At 49.3% G+C, this 16,888-nt stretch overlaps 1 protein-coding gene across 1 annotated transcript in view; it reads left to right on the forward strand.

Annotated features, from left to right (window-relative positions):
- Window positions 1–16,413, forward strand: part of LOC137658234 (steroid receptor RNA activator 1-like) — a 40,560-nt gene extending 24,147 nt beyond the window's left edge. Inside the window, exons 4-5 of the mRNA XM_068392918.1 lie at window positions 14,113–14,221; window positions 16,019–16,413. Coding sequence (XP_068249019.1) covers window positions 14,113–14,221; window positions 16,019–16,305 — 396 coding nt within the window. The 3' untranslated portion in view covers window positions 16,306–16,413. The remainder of the gene's footprint in view (window positions 1–14,112; window positions 14,222–16,018) is intronic.
- Window positions 16,414–16,888: the final 475 nt, after the last annotated feature.

Here is a 16,888-nt window from a genome sequence, read left to right on the forward strand (position 1 = left end):
TACCTCGAACTACTTTCTTAGGAGTCACTGGTGATCTCCTCTCCATCGACCAGAGTTTTGAGTAAGTTACCCCCCCACTCCACGCTCTAAGTAGCCTTACCCCCGGCATCAAGGAATGTGCCCCGAGGGTAGGTCGCTTGCTTGCTGGGTCAACATCCTCATTAAGTTCTCTGGTCGCGAGGCGTTCACAACCCTCACTCTCGTATCTCTGTCGATCCTTTGTGTGCGTTCTGTGTCCCACGTGTTCCCAGCGTGGCAACTTGCGTTTTTCCAGTGTGCTTCCCAACTGTTCCTGTGCGTTCACCTTTCAACCGTGTGCTTACCCAGTGTTTTAATTGATTTCCTTAGTGCTTGTATCGTGCGTTGTGTGCATTATGGAGCAGATTCGCCGTTGTTCTAGGCCTAGAGCCGGGAAATCGTGTGGACCGTTCCTCTCCAAGCCCGAAGTGGATCCTCACTCCCTTTGTTCCTCCTGTAGGGGAAAAGTTTGCTCGTCAGCAGACACATGCCCCGAGTGTGTAGACTGGAGCGATATACAGTGGGTACGCTACGGTACCAAAAAGAGGAAATCAGCGAAACGTTCCCCTAGGAAAATTAGTGTTTCCTCGCCGATACCGTCACCCAGTGAGCGGTCCGACGGGGCCTCGGTTTCGCCATCCCCTACACAGAGTAGGGGACGAGGTAAGTCTAGTGTGGTGGATGGACAAGGCGTCCTATCCCAGGAGCCCAGTGTTAGTGCATTGCCATTAGTGGGCCCCTCTAGGGCTAGTGAAGGACCCAGTAGTGCGTCCGGAGAGTCGGCCCTTGTGCTCGGGGGGCACGCTTCCTCCGATGACCCCTTGTGGGGTAGTAACGCGGTCTCAGTGTCACCGCCGCCATCGTGGGCCTGTGCTTCTGGTTCCTCTTTAGTGGGAGACAATCAGAGTAAAGTTAGACCGTCAGGTAACGATGCCTGCGGTTGGAGGCTCCCGAAGACGCCGGGTAGGTCACCCCTGAGGATGGATGTGACCCTGGATCCCTGGCTCCCGGGCATGGAACGGTTTGAGTCGTTCCCAACCCTTCCCACGGAAGTTCCCGATGACTTCCTCCAACCCTCGACCTCTGGCATTGTACGCCCGAAGAAGTCCCCCGCAGTCCCCGCTACCAGCCGACACGTGGTGAACACAGTGTCGTCTGGCTCATCGGACGTTTATTCCTCGTCAGAGGAAGAGGTCAGGGTGAAACACCGCCGTCGGAGGGAGTGGTCCAGGAGCGAGCGTTCCCGGTCGAGGTCGCGCTCTCGTTATAGCAGGAAGCGCTCCCGCTCCCCGAGCCGTAAGTATAGGAGAAGTGTATCTCCCGGTGGCGCCTGGATATACGTATCGTCGCGGGAATCGAAGGTACTTCGTTCCCCGGACCACCAGTCCAGTGAGCGGTCCCCAAGGCGGCCGCTCTCCAAGCACAGCCTTGACCCTCGCGACCTGGCTCGCAGGAAAGACCTCTCGATTAAGTATAAGTCCTCGAGGCCTCCGGTTCACCCCGCCCAGCGGGGGGAAACGCGCTTCTTACCAGGCAGCCAGGCCGAACCAGCCCAGCTGGTGCGGCCTTCAGGTCAGAAGGAACGGTTCCCGCTGTCGGGTCAGCCCACGGGAACCGCGCCCTCAGCACCCAGAGCCTTCGGGCGTACGAGAGTCCCTGCTGAACCAGCGGTGCCTACACTATCCCGAGCCCCTGGTGCGGTCTTACCCACAGATGAGGTTCAGTACCTCGGCAGGACGGCGCCCCTGGGCCCGAGGGCTAGGCGTCCAGTCGACGTGCCTGGTAAACCGGCTCCCCCGCCCCAGGCCGAGACCTCGGCTGACGGGGGGGAGGGCTCCCCGACGGAAGACTCCGCCTACAGGAAAGTGGTTAGCCTGATCAGAAGGCACCACGAAATAGCTGAACCTGCAGCTACAGATGGAGATTCCTGGAGGTCGAGCCTGCTGAGAATTATGCAAACTCCCTCCCAACCTAAGTCATCCCTGGCACTCCCTCTAGTTCTATGTGCCTGAAGGACGTCGCCCAGGTCCTTGTAAAGTGGAGACGGCCGTGGACATTCTGGGTCAAGGTGTCTCAGACGACAGAGCCTCTTCGGCCCCAGTCTGTTTCTCACCAGCAGAGGCCTCCATGATGGAGGAGATGTCGCGAGACTTGGTTAACGTCTCCTCTTGGCTGGACTGGTGGGCCTCCACGTTGGTGGGTGTTCAAGCCTCCTTCGACCCCGAGGACCCTGATCAGCAAGGCCTAAGGAGGGACCTTATTACCTCCGGGGGTAAAACCCTCAAGTTCCTAACATATCAGTCTCTCGCCCTTACAGCCAACTGGGTTCTCCATAAGAGAGACACTTTCTTACTGTTCTTGCGAAAGTGTCTCGGAAGGTACCGGACAGGGAGGCGCGAGCAATTCGCAGCCTGCCCCTGTGGGGAGAGTCTCTGTTTCCTCTGAAAGAGCTAGAGACCTTAATGGAGAAGGTCTTGAAAAAGGAGGCCAACGTCACCAGACCGGCAACTTCTAGGAGACCTCCATACAAGAGGTCCGTCTCGGACAGCGCCGCGACGCCCCAAGCCTCTTCCAGCGCTACGAGGAGAGAGGCCCCCTCTTCCTCCTGGTCCTCAACACCGCAACCCTCCCGCAGGGGAGCTGCAGCGCCCTCAAGCTCCTTCAGGTCGGGTTACTCCGCTTCTAGGAGAGGCAGATCAGGCCGCCCCTCTAGAAGAAGGTAGAGTGGGAGGCCCCCTATCCCCGCCCAAGCCTCGGGTTGGGGGATGCCTCAGACAACATTGGCAAGCATGGAAGGCTCAAGGGGCAGAGCCTTGGACAGTGTCCGTCCTAAGGGAGGGCTACAGACTCCCGTTCCTGACGAATCCACCCCCTCTTATTCCGGCCAACCGGACGGAATGGCTAGCTCCCAAAGATCCGTTAAAGAAGACCGCCCTTCAAGAGGAGGTATCCTCCATGTTAGAAAAGGGTGCCATGGAAGAAGTTCCTCTCCCAGGGCCAGGTTTCTACAGTCGCCTGTTCCTGGTAGAGAAAGCGACGGGGGGTTGGAGACCGGTTATAGATCTGTCAGCTCTCAACAAGTTCGTCAAGAAGACGGACTTCAAGATGGACACTCCAAAGTCAGTCCTGCTGTCCTTGAGGGAGAAAGATTTTATGATGACCGTCGACCTCAAGGACGCATACTTCCAAATTCCGATCCACCCCTCGAGTCGGAAGTTCTTCCGGGTGAAATGGGGTTCCCAGATCCTGCAATTCAGGACTCTTTGCTTCGGTCTGTCAACAGCGCCCCAGGTGTTCACGAGAGTCTTCACGACTGTCTCAGTGTGGGCTCACGAACGAGGCATCCGCCTTATCAGATACCTGGACGACTGGTTGCTCCTTTCCGCCTCAAAGGCCCTCTTGGAGGAACAAGGGAGAAGTCTCCTTCAGTTTTGCAGAGATCTGGGGATTGTCATCAACCCAAAGAAGTCAAATCTATCCCCGTCCACTAGAATGAACTACTTGGGGATGACATTGGACACCATTCAAGGAAAAGTTTTCCCTTTGGAGGACAGGATAAGGAACCTCAGGCACATCATTCAGCCGTTCCTATCAGAACAACCCAGGAGAGCGAAAGACTGGCAGAGGCTGATAGGCCACCTGGTCTCATTGGAGAAACTAGTTCCCCAAGGGAGGATAAAGCTCAGGTCCATCCAATGGAATCTCAAGAACCTCTGGTGCCAGACGGACTCACAACAAGTGCTACTTCCAGTCCTTCCAGACACAAGACCCTCCCTGGAATGGTGGCACTGCCAGTCGAACTCCCTCAAGGGGATGCCCTTCGGGACCAGCCCTCCAGAATTACTTCTGTTCACAGACGCCTCCAACCAAGGATGGGGAGCCCACCTCCTCGACGGAATGGCACCAGGTACCTGGTTGGAAGGGGAAAAGCAACTCCACATCAATATCCTGGAGTTGAAAGCAGTCCAGAAGGCGTGCTTACACTTCGCAAGTCTGCTAAAGGGAAACACCGTGGCGTTGATGTGCGACAACGCCACGGTAGTAGCATACATAAAGAAGTAGGGAGGCTTGAAATCAAGGGAGTTGTGCGATCTCACCATAGAGATTCTGAATTGGGCAGAGGAAAATCACGTGGTGTTGTTAGCGAGGTTCATTCCCGGGAAGAAAAACGTTCTGGCCGACGGCCTCAGCAGAATGGGCCAGATAATAGGGACAGAGTGGTCCCTTCTCCCAGAAGTAGCCAGGCTCATCATTCAGCGTTGGGGTTCCCCGGTGATGGACCTCTTTGCAACGAAACTCAACGCCCAACTCCCTGTCTATTGCTCCCCTGTACCAGACCCAAAAGCAGCCTTAGAAGACGCCTTTCAGCACAAGTGGGACAATCTGGATGTGTACGCTTTTCCCCCCTTCACATTGATAAGACAGGTGCTCAACAGAGTAAGGGCCGCCCGAAACCTAAAGATGACTTTGGTAGCGCTCTGGTGGCCGGAGAGGGAGTGGTTCGCAGACCTAAAAGACCTAACGAGTCACCCGCCGTGGCCTCTACCCGCCAGGTCAGACCTTCTGCACCAGCCTCACTTTCAAAAGCTCCACGAAAACCCACTCTCCCTTCGTCTTCACGCCTGGAGACTATCCAGCGGGTCCAGAAGAAGGAAGGTTATTCTCCCTCCACGGCTAAGAGAATGTCTCTATACCTGAGAAAGTCGTCAGCCGCGATATACCAGGCAAAATGGGCCTCCTTCACGAAGTGGTGCTCTGAGAGGCACATTAGACCTCTTAAGGCCTCTATCCCAGACATAGCAGATTTTCTGGTGTTTCTTAGGGACAAAGTAGCAATGTCAATTTCAGCCATAAAAGGGGTTCGGGCTGCCTTAGGCCAAGTCTTCCTCCGGAAGGGCATCGACCTGGGGGTCTCGAGAGACATAGCGATGTTTGTCAAAAGCTTCGAGCAGTCTTGCCCCCCTCAGGCGAGGAGGGTGCCCCAGTGGGACTTAGCCAAGGTCCTGAAGATGCTGTGTCGTCCCCCCTTTGAACCCTTGAAGGATATCGTAGACAAAGATCTCACCATCAAGGCCGTCTTCTTGCTAGCCTTGGCGTCCGCTAAGAGAGTGGGAGAGATCCATGGACTGTCATACGACGTCTCTCACTTAAAGGGGTGGAAAGAAGTATCCTTCAAGTTCGTGCCTTCTTTTGTGGCCAAGACTCAGAACCCAGCAGTCTGGGACCCGAGGTTTGAAGGTTTCTCAATTACTGCCATCCCTAAGACAGGCAATGCAGAAGACTTAAAATTGTGCCCAGTGCGAACAATTAGAAAATACCTGGAAAGGACAGCGCATCTCCGACCAGGCATCAAGAGCCTCTTCGTTTCCACAGGTATTAATAAGAAACAAGTTTCCAAAAACACCATCTCCTTCTGGTTACGACAGGTTATCGCCAGAACCTACAAGGAGGCTGGCATGGCAGTGCCAGGCACTCCCAGACCTCATGACATCAGGGGCCTGAGCACCTCCTTAGCCTTTGAGAAAAACATGGCAGTAGGGCAAATCCTGCAAGCAGGTACTTGGTCGAACCAGTCAACCTTTACTGCCCACTACCTCAAGGGCTACTCAAGAGAATCCTTGGACGGGTTCTCCATTGGAACAGTCATCTCCGCCCTCCAAGCGGTGTAACGGTAAAACCCCAGGCGCATTCAAGACTAGCGACTGGTAGGCACAAGTGCGGTTTCCTACCTCCTACCCAGTTGCTTACTTGCCTCTTCGGGGAGTACCGTCTGTTCCCAGAGAATAACACATTCTTCACGGCTGCGCTTCGAGAAGGAACGTCAAAAGAAGTTTTCCAAAGGGTGAGTACTTAGACACTAACGTGAATTTTTGTGTAGTTACCCTCGCTGCCGCTCTCTAGTAGGTTCCGTTATCCAGAGGCCTTTTGGCCTCCACGGCTGGGTCAGTGGGTCAGAATAGCACTCCCTCCTCCTAAAGTGTAAGTCTTCTAAGAAAGTAGTTCAAGGTAAGTATTCGTGTTGGAACAAATAAAAAATTTTAAGTAATTTTTATTTTTCCTAACATACTTACCGAGAACTACTTTCGGGTAATGAACCCTCCCTTCCTTTCCCGAGTGCCTCTCTTCCCTTGCCAGCATTATGCTAATTCAATAGAACTTAATGAGGATGCTGACCCAGCAATTAAGCGACCTACCTTAATCCTACCCTCGGGGCACATTCCTTGATGCCGGGGGTAAGGCTACTTAGAGCGCGGAGTGGGGGAGTAACTTACTCAAAACTCTGGTCGATGGAAAGGAGATCACCAGTGACTCCTAAGAAAGTAGTTCTCGGTAAGTATGTTAGGAAAAACAAAAATTACTTAAAATTTTTGATATTTTCCATTTTACATGTGGTCACCTAAACATAAAGTAGCATATCACTTGGTTTGGTTTATTGAGATAAGTAGCTGAAAAGCAAAGTAGAAAAATCATGTAATTGTTTACAAGGTGCTCCCTGTGAACTGTTTGATTGTGGTTACATGGAGTATCTCCTGAATTTGGGAGGTCTTCAGGAATTGTTGTTTGATCCAACACGGAGTACTTACCTCGAACTAATTTCTTAGGAGTATCTGGGATCTCCTCCCTATCCGACCAAGAATTTTGCGCAGTCCCCCTATCTCCGTTTACCCTTGTCGGGTCCCTCCGTGGCAGAGGGATACGTGCCCTGAGGCGACCCGGGGTCAGCGCGTGGGTGCACTACTGGGTCGTTGTCGTCAGTAAGCATCTGGTCGCGACGTAGATAACATCTCGCCGCTCTCCCTCACATCCCGTCCGACCCACCATTGTGTTCCACGTGTTCCCTTTGTGTTTTCCCGTTCCTATCCCTTACTTGTGTTGCTCGTGGTTATCCTCATGGAATCCCAACGCCGTTGTCCCGTTGCCAAGGCCGGTAAGTCATGCGGAACATGGCTCTCTAAGGTTAACATCGATCCGCACACATTGTGCACCACTTGTCGAGGCAGTGTGTGTTCGCCTGCTTCCACGTGTCCGGAGTGTGAGTCCTGGCCGGAACTTCAATGGACGTTGCACGGCACCAAGAAGAAGAAGGCATCAAAGCGGTCACCGAAGAAACCTGGTCTCGGTTCTCTGATAACGTGTCCTTCAGCTCCTTCTGAGAGCGGTTCCCCTTCCCCTACCCAGAGTAGGGGACGAGATAAGTCCGTTGCGGGGAAACAGCCCATTGCTGTTCCCCATGAGTCTGATATTAATAAACCCAATTGCATTGTGCCTACACTGATGAGTGAGGAGTCTGCTATTGTTACGGGGGTGCTTTCGATAGACGAGGTTCTGGTGCCCGAAGGACCATCTCGAGTGAGGATCCGGTGTGGGGGAGATCAGGGACACCAGCCCCTTCCCCACCATAGTGGCAGTGTTTTTCAGGTGCAGTGACTTCAGGGAGCGACCAAGACAGGAAAAGACGAGCCTCGTGCTCTTCTGACCCAGATTCCATTGTATGGACGGTACCAAGGACGCCCTTCAGGTCACCCATGCGGCAAGACGAGGAGTTTTCTAGCTGGTTTGCTTCACGTGGGTCACTGCTCACGCCTCCGGCGCCTTCTGTTTTGCTACCTCCTGATATTATGCAACCCGTCATCCCGGTAGCACAATCGCAAGCCCCCATGTTGGTGGCAGAGGATTCAGGGTCCTCGGATAGCTCCTCTTCTTCTTCGTCTTCCTTGGATGATACCTCGTCCTCCAGCTCTTCGTCGTCGGAAGATTCCAGCGACCGGGAGATGAAGAAAAAGAAAAAGAAATCAAAGAGGAAGAAGTTGAGCTCAAACTGAGGCCCGTCTAGGAAGAAGGCCAAAGTTGCTAAGAAAAAGAGCAAGAAGAAGAGTTCCAAAAAGAAGAGGGCAAAATTGGGTAAGTTAGTTTTTCCCCCTTGTGGGTCGAACATGGCTCTTGCTGTTCCAGTGACTGCCTCGGCGGCTGCTGGAGCCGCTAACGTACCTTTGTCCAGTGTCTCTTCGGCTCTGTCCGCGCTTCGGATGCAGCCTTTGCCCAGTTTCTCTTGGGCTCCGTCCATGCTTCGGTTCGGATACAGCCATTGGCACACACTAGCTTTTCTTTGCCCTTGCCCGGCAAGTCACCGGCTCCATCCATTCAGCGGAAGCAGCCGCTGGCACAGCATGGCAGTCACTCGCCACGGATTCCTCCGGGAGGGAGTAGGCCCATGACGGCTACCTCCTCCTCGAGGGCTCCATCCGTGATGGAGATAGCCGCTCTGTCGAGTCGGCCGGAGGCCAGGGATACGACTGCCCCCACAGATCCATCCGTGATCGAAGATTCAGCCGACACGGCAGATCAAGTGATAGTGGGCTTAGCGGATGCTGGAGATTGTTCACCTGATGAAGCATCCCCATACAGGAAAGTTTTAGCCCTTATACGGCATCACCACAGACTGGATGAGCCCAAACCATTCTCGGAGCAGGCCTGGCTTTCGGGTTTGGGTAGGATGGTGGACAACCCTATACAACCGAAACCATCCTTGACCTTACCAGTGGCTCCAGATGTGTCCCTGGGCATGGACCACGTCAATCGTTTTGTCTCGGGATACAAGAACTCCCTCAGGGCCCAAGGGTCCTTCAAGCTCCTGCCCGGGCTTAGGACCCAGAAGAAATTTTATGTGCCAGACGGGCTGCTTGCAGGGCCTCGAGCAATGGAAGAAGCCGTTGCGACTTTTGAGCCAGGGCAGCACGGATGACAGGATTCTTACTGCCCCCATAGTCTTCTCACAATCTTCTCACAGGCTGAGGCCACAATGATGGAAGACACGTCTCAGGACATCATCAATGTGGCCTCCTGGTTGGACCTGTGGGCATGCATGTTAGCAGGCTTTCACCTCTCCCACGATCTCTCGGTGCCTGAGAATCAAGCCCTATTGCATGAGCTCATACACTCTGGGGACAAGGCGATGAAATTCTTAACATTCCAGTCCTTGACGCAAACAGCAAACTGGATCTTGCGAAGGAGAGACACAGTGCTAAACAGGCTCCCTCGTAGACTTCCCAAGGGAGAGGCCAAGTTCCTTTGGAATGCTCCGGTGTGGGGCGAGACCCAGTTCCCCCTACAGACGATAGTAGAGACCATGGAGAGAGTGGGGAAACTGAAGGACTCGGCTGAGCCTAAGTAGCCAGCAACAAGACGCCCTCCACATAGGAGACCGTCTGTGGACGGGGTCTACCCATCTACACCACCTGCTAGACAGGAGGCCTCCTCCCCTTCTTGGCATCAGTCCTTGCGGCCCTCCCACAGAGGTGGTGCCTCAGCCCAGGCCTCCTTTAGGCAAAAGTACTTGGGCTCGAGACGAGCCCGCTCAAACAGTCTCCCCAGAATAGATAGGAAGAGAGGACCCCTACACCTTCCCACACCACAGGTGGGGGATGCCTCAAATACCATTGGCAAGCATGGCGGGACAACGGTGCGGACCCATGGTCCGTGTCAGTCCTCAGGGAGGGATACAGGATTTCCTTCCTGACGGAACCTCCTCCTCTGATTTCCGAGCATTGGGTGGAGTGGCTGGCCCCCAAGGATCACATGAAAAGAGCAGCCTTGCAGGAGATGTCAGCCATGTTGAACAAAGGAGCACTGCAACCTGTCTGGGAATCGTCCCCGGGGTTTTACAGCAGGCTCTTCCTGGTGGAGACCAGTCATCGACCTCTCTGCCCTGAACAAGTTCATCAGAAAGACATCCTTCCAGATGGACACGCCAAAGTCTGTACTGGCAGCCTTGAGGGAAGGGGACTTCATGATGTCCCTGGACCTCAAGGACGCCTACTTTCAGATCCCCGTACACCCCTCCAGCAGGAAGTTCCTCAGGGTGAAATGGGGAGCCCAGTCTTTGCAGTTCAGGACCCTCTGCTTGGGCCTGTCGACGGCACCTTAGGTTTTCATGAGGGTATTCACCGTAGTATCAGCCTGGGCACACAAGCAGGGCATCAGGCTGATCAGGTACCTCGACGACTGGTTGCTTCTTTCAGCCTCAGAGGCAGCCTTAAAGGAGCAGGGGGCAAAGCTGTTACAGTTCTGCAGGTAACTTGGGGTTACCATCAATCTGGAGAAGTCCCAGTTGATCCCCACCACCATGATGACGTACCTGGGGATGGTCCTGGACTCCCAGGTAGAAAGGGCATTCCCCTCTCAAAAGAAACTGGACAATCTAGACCACATAATTCGACCATTCTTAGCAAATGCGCCAGTGAGGGCCAAAGATTGGCAGCGACTCGTGGGCCACCTGGTCTCGTTGGAGAAGCTAGTTCCTCAGGGGAGGGTCAAGCTGAGGCCGGTCCAGTGGAATCTGAAGGACCTCTGGCCACCGGGAGACACGCCTCAGTCTTTAGTCATGATGACCCCAGCCTCCAGAAACATGCTCCTCTGGTGGTCCGACAGGGCGAACACCCTACGGGGTGTGCCGTTCGCGTCCACTCCTCCAGAGATGTTGCTCTTCATGGACGCGTCAAAGGAGGGGTGGGGAGCCCATCTGCTCGAAGAGACAGCAGAGGGAAAGTGGTCCCCGGAGGAGAAGCTTCTCCACATAAACCCGCTCGAGCTGTTGGCAGTTCAAAAGGCCCTCGCAATATTTGCCCATCGGCTGTGGGAAACGCAATAGCCTTCATGTGCGACAACGCCACTGTGGTGGCTTACATAAAGAAGCTAGGAGGATTGAGATCAAGGGAGCTGTGCGATCTCACGGCTCGATCCTGGAATGGGCGGAGAGGAATCACATCATTCTCACAGCCAGGTTCATTCCGAGGGCTAGTAGTGGGGTCGGAGGGGTCCCTACACTCACAGGTGGCCCAGAAGGTCCTACAGTTGTGGGGCTCACCGTTGATAGACCTGTTTGCCACAAGGCTCAACACGAAGCTCCCCCAGCAGCGTTCGAAGACGCCTTCCAGCACTCATGGGACGGACTCGACGTGTATGCCTTTCCACCCTTCGGGATTCTCAGGCAGGTGCTCAACAGACTCACACAATCAAGGGCAACAGTGATGACTTTGGTAGCGTCCTGGTGGCCGGAGAGGGAGTGGTTCGCGGTTCTACAGGACTTGGCCACCCTTCCTCCGTGGCCCCTACCAGAAAGGGAAGACCTTCTGCACCAGCCTCACTTTCGAAGGTTTCACGAAAACCCTCAGTGCCTCCAGCTACACACATGGAGGTTATTGAGCGTCTATTGAGAAAAGAAGGATACTCGGGAAGACGGCTTCGAGGATGTCAGGGTATCTGCGGAAGTCCTCGACCGTGGTGTACCAGGCCAACTGGACCATGTTTGTGAAGTGGTGTGCCACACAGAATATGAGGCCTCTGGATGCATCAGTCCTCAAGATTGCAGACTTCCTGGTCCACTTGAGGGACGACCTGGGGGTCTTCATTCCAGCCATCAAGGGGGTCCGAGCGTCCCTGGGGCAGGTCTTTCAGCTCAGAGGCATAAGCCTGGCGGCCTCTTGCCAGATTACCATGCTCATCAGAAGTTTCAAGCAGTCATGTTCCCCCACGCCGCTAGGGTCCCGCAGTGGGACGTGGCCAAGGTTCTCAAAGTTTTGACAAGGCCTCCCTTCGAGCCCCTCAAGGATATTCTAGATAAAAACCTCATCCTCAAGACGGTGTTCTTGCTGGCTCTGACCTCAGCCAAGCGCGTGATTGAGCTCCACGGCTTGTCTTTCGAGGTCTCGCACTCAAAAGTGTGGAAGGACCTGTCTTTAAAGTTTCTGCCTGAGTTCGTGGCCAAAACGCAGAATCCGGCCATTGCAGACCCGATGTTCGAGAGGTTCTCGGTCCCGGCGATCCCTCACTCGGATAACCCGGAAGACTTGCTCCTGTTCCCAGTGAGAACGGTCAGGAAATACCTTAGCAGGACAGCCAGACTCTGGCCGGGCATCAAAAGTCTGTTTGTCTCGTCAGGCCCGGTAAAGAAGGCAGTGTCGAAGAACACGATTTCCTGGCTTCGGCAAGTCATCAAGAGAGCTTACGCCAGTGAGGGGTCTGCCGTCCTTGGTACCCCGCGACCCCATGATATTAGATGTCTTAGCACTTCTTTGGCCTTTGAGAGCAACATGGCAGTGGGCCAAATCATGCGAGCAGGCACATGGTCCAGGCAGTCCACCTTTACGGCCCACCACCTGAAAGACTGTACGAGGAAGTCCCTGGACTCCTCCTCCATTGGACCAGTGATTTCCACACTTCAACAAGTTTAGAGCTACGGCCCTGGGTAGCCGAGAGAAGTAATTGCGAGTGACACAACTTTCCCCCTTACTCCCCTTTCCTTGCTACCCTTTTCCTTCCCTTCCCTCCTCCCATGTGAGAGATGGATGTTTTGGAAGCCCATGTCCGGATTATTTCTAAAGGTGTGTGTATACAAACAGGTAGACTTTTGTGTGCTTCCCCTGACTCTCCTACCCTTTTCTTTACATCGTCTGGACCTAGCTGCCTATCTAGGTCCCGTGCCCTTGGATGGTAGTGGTGGGTCTTCCGGCCTGTAAGTCCACCCCCGCCTCCTAAAGTGAAAGTCTCCTAAGAAAGTACTTCGAGGTAAGTACTCCGTGTTGGAACAAATCACAAATTTTAAGTAGTTTGTATTTTTCCTAACAGTACTTACCTCAAACTACTTCCTGGTTATTGTTCACCCATCCTGCCCCGGGTGCCTTACAGGTATTCGAGGTAGAGACTCATGTGCTTGCTGACGACAACGACCCAGTAGTGCACCCATGCGCTGACCCCGGGTCGCCTCAGGGCACGTATCCCTCCGCCACGGAGGGACCCGACAAGGGAAAACGGAGATGTTGGGGGGGACTGCCCAAAAATCTTGGTCGGATAGGGAGAAGATCCCAGATACTCCTAAGAAAGTAGTTCGAGGTAAGTACTGTTAGGAAAAATACAAATTACTTGAAATTTGTGATGTTTGTTGGTGAGAGTAGTTTACACATTTGTGATGGTGTTTATTTTGTTTTGTTTTGAGGAATCAAATAGATTCAGGACTCTGACAAAACCATACTTTTTATAAAATTTTGAAGGCTTTCCCATATTCCTAACATCTCGTCCTGAGTAGAAATCTGCACATTTTCTTTATACATGCCTTATATGTCTTCAGCTCTAATACCTTTTGTTTATGAATAATAGTGTTTTCAATAACTATACCACCTTCTAACTGCTTCTCATCAATCCAGATAAACAAAGAAATTTCAGTCTCAAGATCATGTTGTTGTTGAATTGTCAATGACAGCTCCGGTTTCGCATCATCTAATGTTTTGATGTCATCTTTCTTGTTCAGAATTGTAACTACCAATCGTGGATGTTACAGTAGGAATGTACAATTTTTGTGGGTAAAGTGGTGTGCAGTCTCCAAGGACTTTCCTGTGAAAGGTTAGAATTGGGAATCCAATATAATAAATACCAGAGAAGTATTGTTTCCTCTGCTCAAGGGCCAGCGTATCAATTTGCAAAGCATGGACTTAATGGACTTATTGTGTATAAGAGAGCTCCTGGAGTTGAAACACATTAGATCTCACATAGCACTTCAGTTGCTGAAGTTTGGCCGATATGAATAACATTATCCACATCATAGAAATGCATCAACATCCCAGTTGAGTGCCAGGCTACAAGCACATCAACTAGCACCTTTTTGTCAGATTTGCAATGTAGTCTTATAAAGTATTTTTCTTTACCTTTAGCCATGCACAAATTTTTTAGGGCCGCTTGATCTCCCACCTCGACAACAATTCAGACATACTATAAAGTTGTATATGATTGATGGGATTGTGAAGAAATAATTTTTAACAAAACAGAACTATTTTATATATACAGAACCATTAGTCATGCACTGAGTTCCCACCTCCCACCCCTAAGAATCCTACAGCTTCAAGTAACAGATCGATGCATAATAGTTTCTGTGGGACACAGGTACTGCCTGGCAGAGAAAAATGAGATTTTGAAAACATGAGGCTATGGATTTGGGTATACATGTGACTTTTTGGTTTGTATGAAAAAGGTTATTAGTGTTACACTATACAAAAACTTAGTTGTGTAAGTGCTTTAATTGAATACCGTGTTTTTATGTTGTAGGATAATGTACGTGAAGAAGTTACAAAGCGATTTGAGGTTATGAAAACAATGTGGTTGGAGGGCAAACTTAATGATGTGGTACAAGATCGTCTGGTAACTTTACTTAAAGGTAAGTATCACTGTGTACATGTTTTCCAATCATAATTTAGAGACTTTCAGTAGCAATTTCAAGTAAAGAAGAATAATCATGCAGTGTATTTATATTTTACAACCGTTGAAATTCTATATTTTTCCTTAATAAACCCTTGTAATGGGAAAAGGGGCTCAATAACTTGGAGAAATTTTTCCCACTGTCCAATTCTAAATTTTTTATTTATACCCTTTTTCTACTTCTCATTTTTACTTCAGCCTCCTAATTGTATAAGCCTTTTTCTGTTTTTCTGTCCAAATTCTATGAGTAATTTTTCCAGGATCCTTAATTTTGTTAATTTTATTTCCTTATTTTTAAGTTTTTATTTTTCCTGTAAATGACATGGATATTTCCACATTCGTTACAATTCACTGCTTTGATATCAGGGAGAAAGGATCATGGTTGGGGAGGTACATGTATGTAAAGATATATGTGAGAGTGTTGGATGACTTCAGCCATACCGAAGGGTTGGGTCTTCAGTATCCATTGAGATCCAATCCCTGGGTAAGACTCGGCTTCTTGCCTTTAGTCCATCATTACAGATACAGGGGGATGCTTCCATGTTTTTATGACCATAGTCCTAGCTGGCAGTTTTAGCTTACCTCTGAGCCTTTATATCTGATTTAGTGCTATCCCACATACATAGGGTATGGAGTGGGCCATCTAGGAAGCATACTCCCGCTGTATCGATGGTGGAGAATGTAAATTTCCGCACCAACTTGAGGTACTTTCTTATTATTCTCAAGAAGATAAAACAAATTAAAAGTAAAAAAATATGAATCTTTCTGCAAATAACCCCCAATCCTCTGAATATGCTGACTCCTTCCGGCACTGTTGACATACTTTGCTGCTTCAAATAAGGAAGATTCTATTGGCTCTTCCAATAGCTCATGTCTCTTCTAACTGTACTGTAGGTGACCTATGGACCAAATATTACCTCTGTTCAGATACTCAGGAAAAATATGCCTAACTTTATAGTTGAGATCAAAGACACTCTCTCTCTCTCTCTCTCTGTATATATATATATATATATATATATATATATATATATATATATATATATATATATATATATATATATATATATATATATATATATGTATGTAAATATGTATGTATGTAGGTATGTATGTATGTGTGTATATATATATATATATATATATATATATATATATATATATATATATATATATATATATATATATATACAGTATATATATATATATTATATATATATATATATATATATATATATATATATATATATATATATATATATATATATATATATATATATATATATATATATATACACACACACACACACACATTTCACTGGGCGACACAGGTTCCTCGCCCAGAAATAGATTTTCCCTTCGTCAAAATCCCTTATATATACATACTGTACATATAATATTTCATGTATTAGATTCCCTGTTTTAGCCTTTAACAGGAAAGCTCTTTTGAGACATCATCCTAACCCCAAAAAGAAGGTTACAGTAAATCCATAAAGGACCCATTTCTTTCTGGTTAACAACCACTATGAAGTATTAGCAAAAAGAAACAAGGAAATGTACATCAAACATTTTTTCACTAAAGAAAAGAATTTTTTAAACTATTTTTTATACTTGTTGGGTATCTTTTTGTGGTTTTTAAATACATCACTAGAATAACATACCATTTTATATTGTACTGTATTTGAAATAAATTTAATTAATATTGTAACTTTCTGGTTACTTAACCTTAAAATTATTTCAGAATTTTTTTTTCTTGCAGCATTGGATGATGAGCACTTTGATGAAGCTTGGGCTATTCACCAAGGCCTTATTGTTGACTTTACTAGCATATGTTCACCATGGATGATTGGCATAAAAACCCTAGTGACAGAAAGTCGAAACCAAAAACAGAAGCATTCTAGTTGTAACAAGTCAGACAAGGGGGAACAAACCCCAGACAACTCGGCTGAGGTGCCAATGGCATCGCCTATAGATATAAGTAGAGTCATGATCACTGGAAAAGAGGAAGACTTAGAAATAGTACCTAAGGAGCATGAAGTACAATAGCATTAACTTTTTGTCCTTTGATTTTTAGTTTTTGGAATTTAAGATATTGCTGAAGATGTTTTATAGCGCAGTACAATAGCGTACTGTGAAATAAAGTAATTAAATTGACATTTGCTCTAATTCTAACAGGAATTTTGTAAAAACATACTGGCAACTTTTATGTTCTGTAAATATAAACTATGGCTTTATTGAAAGTTACTTCTTTGCTACTTTAAAAATGCAACCATGAATGACAGTCTTGCTCTTCCACCTCGCCTTGAGATGCCCTTCAACTGTAGGTTATAGAAATCCACTCCTCTCCTTTTGTGGGGATTTGACTCTTCTCCTTTTGTGTTGATTTGGAGATTGTAAGTTAGGAAAAGTCAACAACAAGAGTCCTTCCTTCAGATGATTGCATCAGCTGGCTCAGAGGTCATACAATCATTCTTGTACAAGAAAGACTGTTGGCATAGGTGTAGAAGGATCATCTTGGTCACTTTTTCTTGGAGAAACTCATTCTAGATGAGTGTCTCCTTCAGCTATTGTTTCAGTGGTGCATGAAGCATCACTGGTCAGTAGCTGATGCTCTCCCATCCTATCTTTT

This window comes from Palaemon carinicauda, chromosome 1 (assembly GCF_036898095.1).
Source record: "Palaemon carinicauda isolate YSFRI2023 chromosome 1, ASM3689809v2, whole genome shotgun sequence".
NCBI classification, from domain to species: Eukaryota; Metazoa; Arthropoda; class Malacostraca; order Decapoda; family Palaemonidae; genus Palaemon; species Palaemon carinicauda.